This window comes from Pangasianodon hypophthalmus, chromosome 11, assembly GCF_027358585.1.
Source record: "Pangasianodon hypophthalmus isolate fPanHyp1 chromosome 11, fPanHyp1.pri, whole genome shotgun sequence".
Classification (NCBI taxonomy): Eukaryota; Metazoa; Chordata; class Actinopteri; order Siluriformes; family Pangasiidae; genus Pangasianodon; species Pangasianodon hypophthalmus.
In genome coordinates this window covers 19,307,495-19,325,368 of record NC_069720.1, presented here as the reverse complement: position 1 = coordinate 19,325,368, position 17,874 = coordinate 19,307,495, and the positions used below count along the sequence as shown (strand labels likewise).

At 35.5% G+C, this 17,874-nt stretch overlaps 1 protein-coding gene across 1 annotated transcript; it reads right to left on the bottom strand.

Annotated features, from left to right (window-relative positions):
• Nucleotides 1-286: 286 nt before the first annotated feature.
• adgrl4 (adhesion G protein-coupled receptor L4) lies at nucleotides 287-16,632 on the bottom strand. The gene is made up of 16 exons (XM_026933503.3): nucleotides 16,491-16,632; nucleotides 16,242-16,376; nucleotides 13,026-13,175; nucleotides 11,552-11,701; nucleotides 11,399-11,469; nucleotides 8,359-8,526; nucleotides 7,979-8,162; nucleotides 7,045-7,161; nucleotides 6,728-6,927; nucleotides 6,248-6,427; nucleotides 4,544-4,747; nucleotides 3,526-3,746; nucleotides 3,291-3,357; nucleotides 2,723-2,814; nucleotides 2,453-2,621; nucleotides 287-2,355 (listed from the first exon to the last, which is right to left on the bottom strand). Exons 1-16 carry the CDS (start codon nucleotides 16,534-16,536, stop codon nucleotides 2,293-2,295), a joined length of 2,217 nt encoding a protein of 738 aa, XP_026789304.1. The 5' UTR covers nucleotides 16,537-16,632; the 3' UTR covers nucleotides 287-2,292.
• Nucleotides 16,633-17,874: the final 1,242 nt, after the last annotated feature.

Below are 17,874 nucleotides of genomic sequence, written 5' to 3'. Positions count from 1 at the left end.
TGCACTGAAAAATAAAGTATCTCTGTGGACCTTTGACTTTAAATCAGACTCTCTCTCTCTCTCTCTCTCTCTCTCTTTCTCTTAACATAGTAATAGATTGTGTAAGCTAAATGCTTAATATTGTTTTTCTGGAAGATATATATAATATATACATGTTGCCACAAATGAATTTGCAGCATAATGATTCATACTGTGTAAACATAATACTCTGACTTACTTTCTTTTAGCTATATTAGAGAGATGAACATGCATTATGTGAATAGAGAAATCAATTCAAATGCCCATGTAGCTTTTAAATGTACATTTATTCGTTTAGCAGATGATTTAATGATTTCAATGTAATTTACAAGTCAGACCTATTACAAACACAAAGCTGAGCAGTTGAGGGTTACAGGAGCTGCTCAAGAGCCCAACAGTGTCTTTCTGGCTGTCCTGAGATTTGAACTCAACCTTTCAGTCATAAGCACAGAACCTTAACTGTTGAGCCACCACAGCTGTGTCTCAGTCATCTAGCTGTTGGCCATCATTAAGAAAAAAATGTAATAAAATCATTGGCTTCATGAACATTCCAGAAAGTATTCAGGGGAAACAAGTGTTTGGAAAATATCAGTAACTTTTCAGGAATGCTGTACTTGCTATGCAAGTTTTTGATCACTCTATATTTTAGTAATTTGTTGAAATTACCTCATTGTAAATAATCTATGCATTGGAAAATTGTGAATATAAGTGAATGGAGAAATGGTTAATGAAGTGAAAAATGTTTTTAGTTTATTTATTTTGGAATAATCTAGATCTTCTCCTGATCAGAAAAGGTCAAAAAAGTTTATCACTTCACTTAGACAGTTGCATCACACCACACATTTATGTTTTACAGTTAATATTAGCACTGACTTTACTTTCAGTTTAAAAATCTATTTATTCTATTTACTGATTCATTTTTAGGTCTGTAGTATTGAAGCTGTGGTTTTGTCTTTTTATGCTTTTTATTGTATTATTAGTTTATTGATTTATTTCATATTATTCTTATTTTATTTCATTGCTGTTTGTAATTACTAGATTTTTATTTTATGGCACTTTGGTAGACACTTCTTATCTTTAAATGTGCTATAAAATGAAAGTCACTTGACTTCACTTGTATCTAAGGGCTTAACAGTTTTATCCTCCAAGAAGTGACTGCCTTTTAGCATCATATTAAAACTCTGAGAGCAACTGGTTAAATCCACAAAGATTTCCATATTTAAGTGCTATTCTGTATAATTTTGTTTGGTCTGTAGCGATAATAGTGAATAAACTGTAATAAAACATTTTTAAAAATTCAGGTGCAGAAAAACTTTTGGCAGGCAGTGTAAGTGCACCCAGAAGGTCATTCTGTACATTTTGAATAGACTGATTTTTGAACAGACTGATTTTTTTTCACCAGAAAAAAAGTTGTTGGTGGCAAAACTGAAATATATCCAAACTTCACAAAGTAACTCATTAACAATGATTTATACAGTACATACAGAATACAACTCTTTTACAGGCAGAAACACAACTTTAGGTTAAGCAACTTTAAATACTATGTAAACAAAACTCTGTGTAGTAAATAACTGATCTGATGAACTAGTTACTGTATATAATGTGTGCAGTACTTTTTTTTGAGTGCAGTACTTTTACTGTTACTTGAGAACAAAAGTAAATTTTAGGCTTTATTCAAATACATCTGTTTGAAATGTGCACAGTGAACAACAAATATGTGGAGGTCTGGGAAAATTCTTCGTATGGTGAAATTTTTACTGTATATAGCTCTGAACTACAGATTTTCCTGAACCGAAGTACATTTGCATGTATCTCAATCACAAGTAAAGCTATAGCATTTTAAACGATTAAAAAATATTTAACTCCGACTATTGTGCAGGAGAATCATGATTTAGACATTTTTAGGCAGACTGAAATTTTTTACCATCATTTTGTCAAACACTGCTCCTTACCCAACAGGTCCTTTCCAGGAATATAGCCTAGACACAGTTAAAATGTAAAGTTGGCATTATAAGCAGAAAAGCTCTCTATTTTGAATTCAGTCACATTGTCATCCGATGAGTTTTCCTGGGATGCCACATAATAGACGGCCTCAATTACCGCATTTGCTACATAGAAATATAAAAAAATGTAAAAAAAAAAAAAAAAAAAAAAAATGTAGGCGACAAAAAGGCTACATTTTTTTGTAACCTCAGATACTTATGAGTTATAAAATATTTTTTTTAGTATGCTTCTCCGGCAGGGGGTGGGGGTGGGGGGTTGGATCTGGTTTCCTTATCTCAGGCATTCAAAACAACACGGCACATTCTTGAACATTCGATAGTACTCTTCTTGAACCTATTAAAAGAAGAAGAAGATTTTTCAGAGATATTATTTCAAACATTAAAACAAAAATGGAAAGTAATTGGACTGAATAGAGTGATGTAACCTTTACCTTTCTAGACAAAACACAGAGGAAGATAAAAATAAACATCCCTTGGAAGGCATTAGCGAAAGTGAAGAGATAGGCTGTGAGAGTGGTCTCATTGAGGATGTGCACCACGCCAAATGTCCATGTAGCTCCAAGTACAAATAAGAGAGCGAGAGCTCCTCTCGCACAAGACCTGAGATCGAGTGAATGAATTTCACATTTATCATATCATAATTTGTAATAACATTTAAACTACAATCTCTCAGAAATATTGACATAAATAATATATTTTACCTGATATTTTCATAGTGGCTGATCTCAGGTTTCTTCACAGCTGTATGACGATAGACTTTATAGATGATTACAGCGAATGCCAACAAATTCACCTAGATATGATAATAAGAAAATCAACGCATCAATGAAATAAACATTTATACAATCTTCAGATTGGGTTTAAAGATCTGATCTAATGCCTCCACATAAAAACAATCAAGTATTTATTTCTTTATTTCTTTACTTACTTACTTATTTAATTTTAGTTTATTATTATTATTATTATTATTATTATTATTATTATTGTTATTTACTATTTTCTCCCCAATTTGGTCACCTGCCATTTTCCAGTTCTTTTCGAACTGCTGCTCATGCTGTGCCATCATAACACACTCAGAGGAAAGTGCTATCTGCCCTCTTTCACATACATGAGCTCATAGATGCCCATGATTGGCTAGTGTCACTGTGATTGACAGGGGAGAGAGAGTATGCCATCCCTCCCACCCAGACAGCATGATCAATTTTGCTCCCTTGGCTAGTTATTTGATTGTTTTTAAAAAAGATTTTCAAGGTGATGAGAAAGACTCACCAGAATAATTAAACATGCAGGTCCAACGAAACTCCAGATGAAATTTCTTTCTGTGCTTAGCCAACATCTTTTGAAAAGCAAAAGCAGAAATATTTTTGCCTTTTGTTTTATATACAGTATTGTGAATAAATCTCTTAAAATATCTCTGTATATACTCATGAATGGAATACATTTTATGCTTTTGAAAGTTTGAAAAAATTGTGTTTCAATTTCCTGTTTAACGCAGTATACTTACGCAGAATTTGTACCATAGTATTTGTAGCCAAGAGTTACAGAGATTATGACAACCACTGCTGGACTGCCATAACCAAATATGTAAAAATTGCGGTGAAGGAAGCCTTTGTTGTAGATGACACCAACAACGATCAGGTACAAGTGTATGCCCTCGATGCACATCCATGCAAAAGCAGCCAGAAAGAAATAATGCAGCAGCCCAGCAATAACCGAACAAAACAACTGAAACATGGAAGAGACAATCATTATTTGGTAATTGGTAATACTTCGCTATAAGGTTCACAAACACACATATATTTATACTTATTTAATGCTTTCATGATGAAGAATTAATACATAATATATTATCCTAAGTGTATCAGGAAAAATCATTTACATTACGAATAGTGTGTTTTGAAACACTGTGGATTATCCTATAGCATAACCCTCGGCTATAATGTAAGTTCAGGCAACTTGAGACCCCTCTGAATTTTGTTTTCATCATATTAATTTCATCTTCATCTTTCATCATCTTCGACATCACCACCATGTACATGTTTATAACGTTAAGCCAATAAGAGTGGTTTATTTTTTTAAAATAAATTTTCAACCACAAAACTATGGTTCGAAGAGGTGTTTTGAGGGCAAATATGTTTTTCATTTGCATATATTCAATTTCATATATTTCATTTCATATAAGAAAATACAATGTTTTGGGGGCCTAATGTACCATATATACATTAGACCCCCTTATAAAAGGTTATTTAAAAATGTATAGTCACATAATTAATGAGGTGCTAATAAAAGCAAAGCATCACAGTGTCATCACAGTTATATACAGAATACAGAATATTTTTTTAAGTGAAATATACAGTACACCAGGGCACAAAGTAATATAAAAAAGTGAGTAAGGGAATACAGGAAATCCGGACTATATTTTTTCTATTTTTCATCTTCTGAAGCCAATCCTCCACATTATTTAATCAGTCTTAATTATTATAAACTTATAGACATGTAGCTCCAGTATTCTGTGAGCTCACCTTATGTGCATACATATTGATCCCAATCAGAAAGATGAACTCAGCCATGAAAAGGCTGCAACATAGGTTCTTGTGGATGGTTGTCCTCGTGCTCTGAATCTCACTGAAGAACCAGAAGGTGAAGATACACATGAACAAGCAGATTATGGAGATCACCATTCCCAGCTGCGTGATGCGACTCAGTACATTGTAGTGTGCAGCGAGCTGAGGAGACAGAGCAGTTATTGGAAAGGCAGAGAGACTGTATGTATCATATCTGTGAAAGTAGTCAGTTGATTAGTTGGTGGGTCAAGACGTTCCTTACTCTCAAACTATAAACCTTTACTATTAGATTCATTTAATTTTTAAATGCTATTCCAGGAGCGGCTTGTGACCACAGGTTTTGGTGGGGCAAGATGACATTAATAATGGTATAGACTCAAATAAAATTAAAGTCGCGAGTCAATCATACCTGACTCTATAGGCTACTATCTAGTGACTCTTTTAGAGTAACGCCGTAACAGGCAGTTGAGAGTCGACAAGACCCAAATGAACTTGAACAAACTAATTATGCACACAAATTTTCAGTGAAAGAACAGAAAGATGTAGTCAGTACATATAAATGGCCTGACAATAAATCAAACAATACACTACCCTTGTTGATCAAAATAACCGTCTCTGACATAACACTGTCACTTCACTGTTTAATTAGCCTCATTTGTAAACAAAGTCAATCTTTCAGATGTACACATTTTTCAATCATGGTGTTATTGAAATCAGATGTTACAGTTTTATAAGCAGTTGGTGCAGTTATGATGGTTAATGGTTGCTGATAATTGCACTCCAAAGACACATTACCAACGTATAGATAGTCACGTAGCTAGCTAGGTAACAGTGTAGATCAAACTTGCCAATCACATCTTTTCTAATCAGGGAAAGGACTGAACCTATGTATTAAAAAAGATGGCAGTGTTTATTTTATTTATAACCTACTAATACCAATTAATAATCTACTACTAATTTATTATTAATAAGTTCAAATGGGCTTATTTTTAAGAAAAAACTGCTTCCATTGCTATTATCAGAGTGTGTGAGAGAAATGTGTGTGAGAGAAAAGAGGTAATATACTAATTAACCATCCTGTCCACTGCTCCTTCCTCACTCATAAACAAATTGGGGCAGAGTGATTCCTGCCCCAATGGGTCTGTTAGCACTTGTGGAAGTTCCCATTTGACCACTAGGTGCAATAATAACTCAACCAAGCTAAATGGGGCAGTGAGCGTGCTGCCCCACAATCTAAAAAGGCAAATACAGCAATAGAACATTGGTTTATATCTGACAAATAACAACATTTTAGATCCTTTGTCACTCAAAAAGGCAATTAGAAATTCAGTTGAATCTAAAATGTATGACGATGTGAATGAGGACTTATGAAGGTTACATAACAATTGTTCAATGGCTGATATCGTGTATGGGTGGTCTCAGCCCCACCTTCCCCTGTGGATCGGCCATTACTGTGCTATTCTTTAAGACAACTGAAAAATAATCTGAAAGTGTAACTTTTGTCACAAATATATTATGACAAACAAAATCTGCTTACATATGTATTATAGTAATAGGGGAAAAAGTTGTGAAAATACTTTTTACTTGCACAGATATATTTGTATTAAAGGGATTTCATCACACTGCAGCTTGACTTTATTTGTTGACATTTGACAAACTCACATTGGCACGGCCAGAGGACATGAGGATGGCAAAGTGTGTCAGATGATTACAGGAGCAGGTTGTGTGGGTCTTGTTGACATGAGAGCGCTTACAACCCTCGATGGACCAGTGACCTTTCATGTTGCTCAGTGAATAGTCCCAGAAAGCACATTTGGTCTCATCGATTTCAGGGTCTATAGGCTTATTGAGAAGATGAAAATGATTGATTTAAGGTGAAAAAGCAGTATAGTAAGTACTGTGTATAATATCCTAGAGGTTAAGACTATAGAGTATAGTACAAGTCAAGTATTTCCTAGAGGTATGCCTCATACTGAATATTAGTCTAGTACCTTATATCATATTATACAAATAAACGTATAATAGACATGTATGTATAGAAATCTTACAGTGATACTATATAGTAGGAATACAGTATTTGTGTACATATTTTATATAGGCATATTATTGCTTGCATGCTTCATATTGAATATAGGCTAGTACCTCATTGTGTTTTAGAGTGAAGGTTACATGATCCAAGGGGAAAACATTCGGTGGACTTATGGCAGCAGCTATTACAGGAGAATTTACTGTGATCTCTCCTGCTTCTGCGTATCGGCTGTAGTCATTCACGCCGGGGTCAGAATTGGGCTTCATCAGAGGCCCAATGCTGTCATAGTGCAGGAATATAACAGAGACACTCCCTAATGCACAAAATATCATACCACATACTGACATCTGCTTAACATGTCTGATTAACATTGGAATTAGCAATAGCCTTGTTTAAAAAAAAAAAAAAAGATGAAATTCTGAATTCTTACTGTTTGTAGTTTCCCCTCTCGTATATATGGGACTAAGTGAAATAGAATCTCCACCCATTGATGCTGAGATGCTGGAGTTCTGTTTTTTCTGGGGGTCAAATTTGTAGAGTTTCAGTTCTGTAAATAGAGAAATGCATGATGATCAAATCAACAGCAAACAGTTGCTTGGCAGATGATTTGCCTCTGATTTTTAAAAGCTATTTGCACCCAGGTAAAATAGAAATGTGTATATTGGCAACGGATTTAGTCCTTTGCTAATTTTCACCTTTTAACCTAGTCTCCCTCTACGTGGAGCATGAAGGCTGATTAGCCTAATGTTAGTTAGCTTGCTAGTGACCATGGCTACTTACACAATATAATAGATAACTTGACTAGGATAATAGTCTAGCTTGTTAGTGCTTTGTTTTCATTACATGCTATTATCACATTATGGTTACATTAACTAGATTGTTAGCAAACGTTGCTAGCTTAGGTTGTAAAGCCAAATAGCTGTAATACAGAATATAGTTAGCAAACTTGGATAACAACTAAAGCAATAGCTTTAACATATAGTTAGCAAACTCGGCTAGCTACTAAGGCCAAATAGCTGTGAAATATAGCTAACCTAACTACTTAGCTGGCAACATTAGCACAAATATATGTTTAAATAGCTAGCTAGTTTTGCTAACATTGCTAAAAAAAAAAAGTGTGCACTGTGCTTCATTCATTCATTCATTCATTTATAGCCAATGCAGTTTCACCCAGGTGCAAGCAGACACTCCACTTTTCTGATTTTAAATTACACAGAAGTAGAAAAAAGTTATATGTGAGAATTTGATTTACTAGATATATTTTCGAGCAAGTGCACTTGTGCTACAGTCAATAACTTTTTGTGAATTTTGTGACTTTCTGTGAAATTTTAAAAAAGGCAAAAATGTTCTGCCGCTTGCCTTACCCACATCAGCCGTTTTGATTTCTACTTCAGCTGAATGTTTGTAGGCTTTAGAAAGTGTCACTGCGCCCTGTTCAGCTGTATGTAGTAACTTAGTTAGGTAATGATCCTTGGTATCTTCCCTCATTCTGTTCCATGCCACCTTTTCCTCCTTTTCCACCAGATTATTCACACTTTCAACCAAATTCTACAAAAGAATACATGCTATGTAATGCTCACATTTTAGACTTAAGACAGACTTTTAATATCTAACATACATATATACATACATAATGCTTAATATTTAAGCTGAATTTATAGTGTTAGTAAGGACTCAATAGAGCATCAAATATTTATTCAAGTACATTTTGAGTACTGTTCAGGGGAGAATGTGTAGAAATTACCCTGATCGTGGCATTTATGGCACTGTCTTCCTGAGACTCATTTGCAAAATGTATCGCAGAAGCTTCCATGGCATCAATGTAAGAGATTATTGCGACTGGAGCAAGGTCACCTGATGTTTGGTTTTTTATCTTCTCCATTTGCTGCTGTGGATCTGGCAGGTTAATGATCTACAAAGACGAGAGATTAAGAAGCTTTAAACACCATTCGGCAGTGTGATTAACCATCTGTGACAGCATTTACTCTAAATTACAGCAATTGCAAATTTTTGCTTCACTGACTGCCTCTGATGTCTAATCACACTTAAAGTGATGTGCAATAAGAACAAGGGCAAATGTTGGATTTCATTATTACATTGTAGTGGGACTCCCCTAAATTGCAAAGTGAACCACATAGAAGTTTTTTCTCCTGAAAGCCCAAACAGACTGGGTCAACAAAAGCAGAATAGCAAGTGGGGATGATGTGAATTCTGACTCCAAGGTTATTCTATTCTGCCAGTAATGTAAGTATGTGTACAAAAACATGTCGAGCTTTCATTGTGTGATTCAACAGCAGGGTGCCGGAGATTTCTAAATATTGAACCTCTTCAATAACAGTATGCCATTATAAGGAAACTGAATGGTAATACCAATAACCTTGTTCTCTACCAATACGGAACATTATATATAGAAAAAATTATAAAACATTATAGGTTAAAGATGATAAAGGTGAAAGATATATATCTGCTCATTTATGCAGTTATCAATCAGCCAGTCATTTGGCAGCAAAATGCATAAAATCGTGCAGATGCAAGTCAAGAGCTTCAGTTAATGTTCAAATCAAACAAATATTCACTCTTTACAACTGTGGTGAGCAGAAAAGCACCTCAGCATGTAAAAAACATTGAACCTTGAGGTGGATGGGCTACAACAGCAGAAGACCACATTGGGTTCGACTCCTGTCTATCGCGGGAACAGACTCACCCAAACTGGACAGTTGAAGATTAGAAAAAACATCTCGTGGTCTTTTTTGCAGTCTTCAGCTGTCCAGTTTGGGTGAGTCTGTGCCCATAATAGCCTCATTTCCACCATTAGTGAAAATGCTTCCATCTTTTTTTAGAAAATTTTGATATTTGTCAATTTAATTTAATTATATTTTCAGCAGTAAACTGAGTTAGAAATATGTACATGAATTTCAGAATTTCTTAGTATTTGGTATTTTCCCTTTTGCTATAATGACAGCGCAATTGAGCTGGCTTCAACTCCAGTAGTTTGTAAAACATGGTGATTCATGGTGATTAATATCAAATCCATTGGAGTGTTGTCTGAACACATGCTTTATTGGAATGGATAAGACTCAAGGAAAGCGTGACACAAATCTACATTTAAATAGGGACTTAGAAATCTTAAATATTCAAGATATTGAACATTTACTTTCTTTGTTTTAAATATTTAAAAATTCAAAAAACTTCTATTTATTTCCAATTTTAAATTAAAAAATGAAATCACAGATTTTCAATATGGTCTCAGACTTTTGGACCCCACTGTAAATATTGTAAGTTTATTCATTCATTTATCTTCAGTAAACGCTTTATCCTGGTTAGGGTCACAGTGGATCCGGGCATCTCCCTGTAACACTGGGCATAAGGCGAGAGAATTCACCCCATTCATCTCAGAGAATCATTCACACACACACACACACACACACACACACACACAGATATTAAGATGTACTATTATCTTACTGCCAATTTTTCAAAAATAAATAGAATTACGTGAGCTCATATGGATCATTATTTTCATATGGATATTATTTTCAGATAAGATATCTTCAGATCAGCATATAAAATAATATTTACTTCCCCTCAGTTCTTTTGTATTGTCACTGTAAAGCTGGAACGATTGATTATTCCGAGTGCAGGGGAAATGGTGGGAGGAAAAACAGATCAACAAAACAAATTAGATTAGACTTAACCAAGATTTAAGTGTGCTACTTTGCTGGTATCATCTCAGTTGTGCCACCAGAGAGCACCATTCTCCATCATACACAGATATTAGAACATCTGTAGGCTTAGAACTGGATTCACAATCATATGGCTGCTTATAAATAAATCCTCATTACTTCACTCCTGCCCGGAAAAACAAGCCCTGTTTCCCAGAAAGCCAGTGATCATAATGACTGTACTATTTCATGAACAACTATTTCCTGAACACAGCATGACCACCAAGGTCTGAGGAAAACATGTACAGAAAAAAACACACAGTCAGCAAGGTGGTGTAAAAACATCCGATGCTTAGGATCATCTGTATGCATTGACACATACACATATCCATATGAGGAATCTTCATCATTCTTCATCCTCATGACAAACTAAACCTAATCTTGCTCTGAATCACAGAGAAAAAATACTATTGATATACTCTGGTATATGTCCATTAGTAGAAATAATGATAGCGAGATTGTGTTTTGTGTTTATTAGAGGAGTGACCAAATACTGGTACACCATAACAGATGATAACGAACTATATGTCTTCATTGTTTTGAAGAGAGAACGTATTTCTTAAAATATTTCTTGTTTAAAAATATTATAGTTGTTTGTCTATCCAAAAATTGCATCTGTGATCAATAGACTGACTGATTATCATGCCATGCATTTTTCATAGTGTTCCATCCCCAGTATTTATACTGCATATTAAAATTTGATTTATCCTGCATTTTTCAAATATTTATTCACAATGCTTTTTTAATTTTTTTATTTATACTTTTTTCATATTGTTATAGACGCAGTATTTGTACTGCATTTTAAAATTTTAGTTATCTGCAATGCTTTTTAAAAATTTTATTTATACTTTTTTATATTGTAACATATTCTCAGTATTAATCTTGCATTTTTATATATAAAATGCATTTTTATTTTCATACTGTTCCATCTTGTTCCATCTTTTGCATATTGCTACATCCATATTGTTACAGTATACTGTACATTTTGTTATGCTTTTGTCTTTATGGTACATTATGGTGGAATGTTTTAAATACTTCATTGATGTATCCTGGCATACTTACATTTTTAATTGTGGTTTTAACAGTCATTGTTATACATCCCGTGTCCTGATGGCAGTCCTTATTTGGGTCCTCTGAGAAATCAAACACACTTTAGTAAGTTTTGGAACAGCATATATGAAATTCATTAAACAGTAACATGCTTGCTGAAGTCACCTTTGCACTCAGTCCCACTATTTGGCTGAAACCAGATCCTTCCTGATGATGTTGTATAATCCCTTTGGCATGAGCAGTAGAAAGAGCCATCCGTGTTGTGACATTTGGAGAATGGCCCACAAATCTGACTGTACACACACTCATCATCATCTACAAGACACAGGAGCAATGTTTGATCAAATACAAACACTTAGCCACATGGGCCTTATTCAGTGTTGAGTTATGTGCGCATAGTGAAGAGTGAATTCTGAAATATTACATTGCCAGATTTTGCACATTGTTATTCAGACCTCAGGCATATCCAGCGACTTCACCACTACTCAGACAGCTGAACAGGAATTGCACATGCCAGGGTGGAGTTTGAGTAAAACAGAGGTGTGTCTCTGTTATGCACAATTCTGGTCTTGGACCTAAGCCCATTTTTCTTGCACAATATTGGCATGAGCGAGGAGCAGTATTAAATCCAGTACCACTCTCTGACAGTTTAATGTAACCAAAATATGTCATGCTGAAATGTATGTTTAAGACTGTAAATACACTCAAAAAACTATGGAAGGCCAATATTAAATTCTTCTGCATAGAGGACATTGGAGGACATACGAAATAATAGGATATACTGGATAAGTGCTATTTTATAAACTGCTGAATAATAAGGGTGGAAGCCATATTGTTAAATTAAACCAAATTTGCAGTGATTAATTACAACTAGGACTATTCATACATCAATATATTGCTAATACAGTAGGCTCCAATTAATTTTTTAATTGAATGCTTGCCAACTTCTGAGTATCATCATAACAGTCTTTTTTCTTTCCTTTTTTTAAATTGTTTCTTTATTTTATGTTACACATTATTACATTTGACAACCGAGAAAAATGTGATCTGCTTCTCCATTCTATCCCTAATTATTTGGGACTTGATGCACATGCTTGTTTTTAAAGGCTGTGGTCTAGACTCTGTTATGAAACCCTGTCTCAGATGCTCCTACTCAAGAAAAATCTGTAAACCTCAGAGGTGTGAACTATGCACCTGCCATTTTAATAATCTGAAAGAACTGCTCTGAAAGTCAACTGGAGTGGTTGCATAAACCAACTTTGAATATGAGGAACTTTCCCTGTGCAAAAATATTGACGTAACTTTTGAACTTCAACAAGTCTGAATACAGCCCAATATGAACAATATGCAGAACCGCTATTATAGCATTATAACTGTATAAACCAATAGCACATTATTTCAAGTTAAAGATTTACAGTTTCAAAGAGTTTCTAGAATATTTTTAAACTGACTTGTTGAAACTTTTTCTTCAAATTTTCACCAGATCAAAATCAAAAAGTAGGCTACCCTGTTTTCATTATATATATATATATATATATATACATAGCATAATGCTAATCATACTTGTATGTTGTGACACATCTGGAATGTATGATATTTTTCCTTATAAACTTCATTCATTATGAATGTGATGTCTCACCTTTACAGTATGTTCCATCATTAGTTTGAAATTGTTGCCTTCCCGTTGACACGTATCCAGGCTTGCAGGTACAGTAATAGCTTCCTACTGTGTTTGTGCAGTTGGCATTATCCCCACAGATGCGAGTGACGTTTGTACACTCATCATCATCTACATAGAGTATAAAAAAAGTATAAAATGTAAGATGTGATTAAAGTGTAGACTTTCAGCTTTAACTCGAGGGGCTTAATAAAAAATATTGCATTAACCATTTAGGAATTACAGCCATTTTTTACAGAGTCCCTCCATTTTCACAGGCTCAAAAGTAATTGGACAACTGACTGATAAGCAGTTTCATGGCCAGATGTGGCCTGTTTCCTCATTATTTCATGATAAATTAAGGAGATAAAAGATCTGGAGTTGATTCCAAGAGTTGAATTTGCATTTGGTAGCTGTTCATGGGAACTCTCAATATGCAGTCCAAAGAGGTGTCGATACAAGTGAAGGCCATCATTAGGCTGAAAAAACAAAACAGACCTATCGGAGAGATAGCGGAAACTTTATGAGTGGCCAAATCAACAATTTGATACATTCTTAAAAAAGAAGGAATGCGCTGGCAAGCTCAGCAACACCAAAAGGCCTGGAAGACCATGGAAGACAACTAAAGCGGATGATCACAGAATTGTTGAAGAAAAACCCTTTCACAACATCTAGTCAAGTCAAGAACACTCTCAAGAAGGTAGGCGTATCATTGCCAAAGTCTACAATCAGGAGACGCCTTCATGAAAATAAATACAGATGGTTTACCTCAAGATGCAAACCACTGGTAACACTCAAGAACAGAAAGGCCAGATTAGACTTTGCTAGAAAACATCTAAAAAAGCCTGCTCAGTTCTGGAACAAGAGTCTTTGGACAGAACCAAGACTAAGTTGTACCAGAATGATGGGAAGAGTATGGAGAAGGAAAGGAAGGGCTCATGATCCAAAGCATACCACATCATGTGTCAGACAGGGGGAGGCAGTGTTATGGCATAGGCATGTTTGGCTGTCAGTGGAAATGCATCTCTGGTATTCACTGATGTGAAGTGACTGCTGATAGAAGTAGCAGGATAAATTCTGAAGTGTATAGAGCTATACTTTCTGCTCAGATTCAGTCAAATGCTGCAAAACTGATAGGATGATGCTTCACAGTGCAGATGGATAATGTCATAAAACATACCGTGAAAGCAACCCAACAGCCATCTGACCTCAACCCAATTGAGCATGCTTTTCACTTACTGAAGACAAAACTGAAGGCAGAAAGACACACAAACAAGCAGCAAATGAAGTTGCAGTAAAGGCCTGGCAAAGCATCTCGAGGGAGGAAACAAAGCAATTGGTACTGTCCATGGGTTCCAGACTTCAGGCAGTCATTGACTGCAAAGAATTTGCATCCAAGTATGAAAAAAACTCCTTATATTTATGATTATGTTGGTTTGTCCAATTACTTTTGAGCCTGTGAAAATAGAGGGACTATGTAAAAAATGTCTGTAATTCCTAAACAGTCAATGCATTATTTTTGTTAAACCCCTTGAATTAAAGCTGAACGTCTACACTTCAAACACATATTGAGTGCTTCATTTCAAATCCACTGTGGCGGTGTACAGAGGCAAAATTACAAAAATTGTGTCACCATCCAAATACTTAGGGTCCCGACTATATATACATATACATACATATATGTATATATATATATATATATATATATATATATATGTACACGCACACACACACACACACACACTATTCAATTATTAGGGGCACCTTTACACCTGCACATTCATGCAGTTATCTAATCAGCCAATCATGTGGAAGCAGCACTACAGTAGCACCATTCTCTCTAAACTCTAGAAACTGTTGTTTGTGAAAATCCCAGGAGATCAGCACTTTCTGAAATAATCAAACCAGCCCATCTGACACCAACAACCATGCCACGGTTAAAGTCACAGTGCATTGTGCTGCTGCCACATGATTAGCTGATTGGATAATTTGCAAGTATATATAAATATATATATATATCATCACCAAAGCAATGTTTTTATTTAGACTACTTGGCTGCCTCATCGATAATGTTGGGTAAGGAGCCAGTTTCAAAAAATGCAGTGGTGAAAACAGTCAGTCTGCCTAAAGATCGCTAAAACCTTGCTAGCTAATTGTGATTTCCTAATTATGTGTTATAGCAAAATGGACATGAGGCTGATAACTTCAGTTTGTAATCAGATACAGCTGTCAAAATGTCAGTGATGTTCCTGTGCCACAGTTGGAATAGAATCTTTAAATACAATTTTCTCCCTTTTTACTTTTGGGGTAACCAGATTTTAAAATACTGGGACTTCACTTCTGATTGCGATATATGCAAAAGAGAAACATCCATTGTTCATTTGATTGACATGCTTATCCAAGCATAGAGTTGGCAGTCTTTCTGGTCTCTTAACAAGTGTGAATTTTACTTTTCAAGGTACGTCTAGTTATCAATCCCTTTATGTGGTGCTAATTCACTAGCATATGATATACAAATCTTTGCTCTCTACATATATTTGGATAAAGTATTTTTGACAATATATTTTCACCTACTGCTGAAAATTGTTGTAAAGGTACTAAATAAAAATGAAGTAAACAACCAATTACAAATAAATAAATATAAATACATATACATACATATATATATATATATATATATATATATATATATATACACACACACACACACACACACACACATATATATATATATATATATATATATATATATATATATATATATATATATATATATATATATATATATATGTACCATATGAAAATAACAAAAGCAAATACAAGAAAAGTAGTAATGTTACATTTGGTAATCCTGGCACTGACAATCCTGACACTGACAATTTTTTTTATTCACAGTGACAATTTTTTTTGTCATTGTGAATTCAGAAACTCAGCTTCCAGGAACAAAAAAGATTTCATTGAAAGACTGCCAACTCCATTCTTCAACCAGCTTAAACCAGCTTAGACCAGCATTTTCCCTTAGCACCTTTTCCTTGCATATATTTTTAAATATTATTTATTTAAATTATGTAATTTCATATCAGTTTAATGATGGGTAATATTATTTATTCACAACTTGAAATATATATTTTTCCAATTTATCCCAAGGACAGGGTGAAATATAATACAGTCACACATAAAACAATTGAAATCACTCACCTATGCACTGTTTTATTCCATCTCCAGAAAAACCTAATTTGCACAAACACTGTCTGGACTTACAAGTTGCATTCTGGTGACACGAGTTGCAAATTTCTGAAAATTTGCATGGACCCAGCACACTTGAAAGCCAGGCTTTTTCGGGGGAAAAAACAAACAAACAGAATTGACTGGATAATGTTTGTAGAGATATGTAATGAGTGTTTAACATTAACTCATTTAAAACAATTTTTGTAGAACGCGTCCTACCTGCTAAAAGTAAGAGTTTCATCGGTGAGTTGAGGAAGAACTCCATTTGTGCCTCAAGATTTGTTCACTTTTTACCAACAGCACTGTGTGCCTGTGTGTGACGTGCATCATTTCCTTTCATCAGTTTCCTGTTTCTCCAAACCTGACCCTTCCTGTCCTAGTCCTCAATCAGCTCTTGCAGACATGGTAAAGGGACACTGCTGTAATGCAGTACGAGACAGAGGGGGTTGGATGTAACCACTTTTATTGGGGATTTAAAAAGAATTGTTAGTGTATGTTACTTTCAGGGACATGCAGGTAAAATTTAAAAAGAGAACAAATATACAACTTGGCCCTAGACTGAGGAGACTGGGAAAACTAGGAACTAGAAAAACTAGAATGAAGCAACTCAGAATCACAGCTTTCATGTATGCAAGACTCACAAGAAACCTAAAACAGAAGGAGATTTATACAGAAACAAACCTACTGAGACAAATAAAAAAAAGACAGTTACTGGCAATGGTCAGGGTGGAGCTGGTGCAGCAGGAAGACAGGAAGTAGAAGACAGACCGAAAGTAAAACAGAACACAAACAATGTGCACAAACAGAAGACAAACAAGAGGCGGGTCCGGAATCCTATGTAATACTCCTGTGTCATTTTGTGTAATATGCCCTGCTGAGATTGAGGCCTGATCCAAGCATCTAGAATGGGGCCTTGTAGACAACCAGGGGCATGGCCAGAACCGTGGGCAGGAACTGAACCTGGGCCAGATCAGGAAGAGAACAAGGTCATGGTGCAGAGTCTAGCAGATGATCAGCTGCTAAAATTGACAACGAGGATGGCAGAGTGCTTGAGATGACCACTGGGGAATGTTTAGGGGATATGCATGAGGATGGCAGAGTAGTTGATATGGACTCTAGACAATGCTTGGGGGATATGATACACACCAGGAATGGCTGAATGCCTAAAATGGACACAGAGGAAGAATCAGGCCTCAAGATGCACACTGACAAATGCTCAAGGGATGGAGCAGGCCAATTGACTAAAGCTGATAAAAGAATACAGGCTGCAACTGGGGCAGACAAAAGAAAAAAATCGCAGTGACTGGGGCAGGTGAAGGCAGAGAGGCTACAATTGGGACAGCTGAAGAAAGAGAGGCTATAACTGGGACAGGTGAAGGAAGAGAGTCTATGACTGGGACAGGTGATGGTAGAGAGTCTATGACTGGAACAGGTGATGGTAGAGAGGCTATGACTGGAACAGGTGATGGTAGAGAGGCTATGACTGGGACAGGTGAGGGAAGAGAGTCTATGACTGGAACAGGTGAGGGAAGAGAGTCTATGACTGGGACAGGTGAAGGAAGAGAGGCTACAACTTGGACAGGTGAAGAAAGAGAGCCTAGGA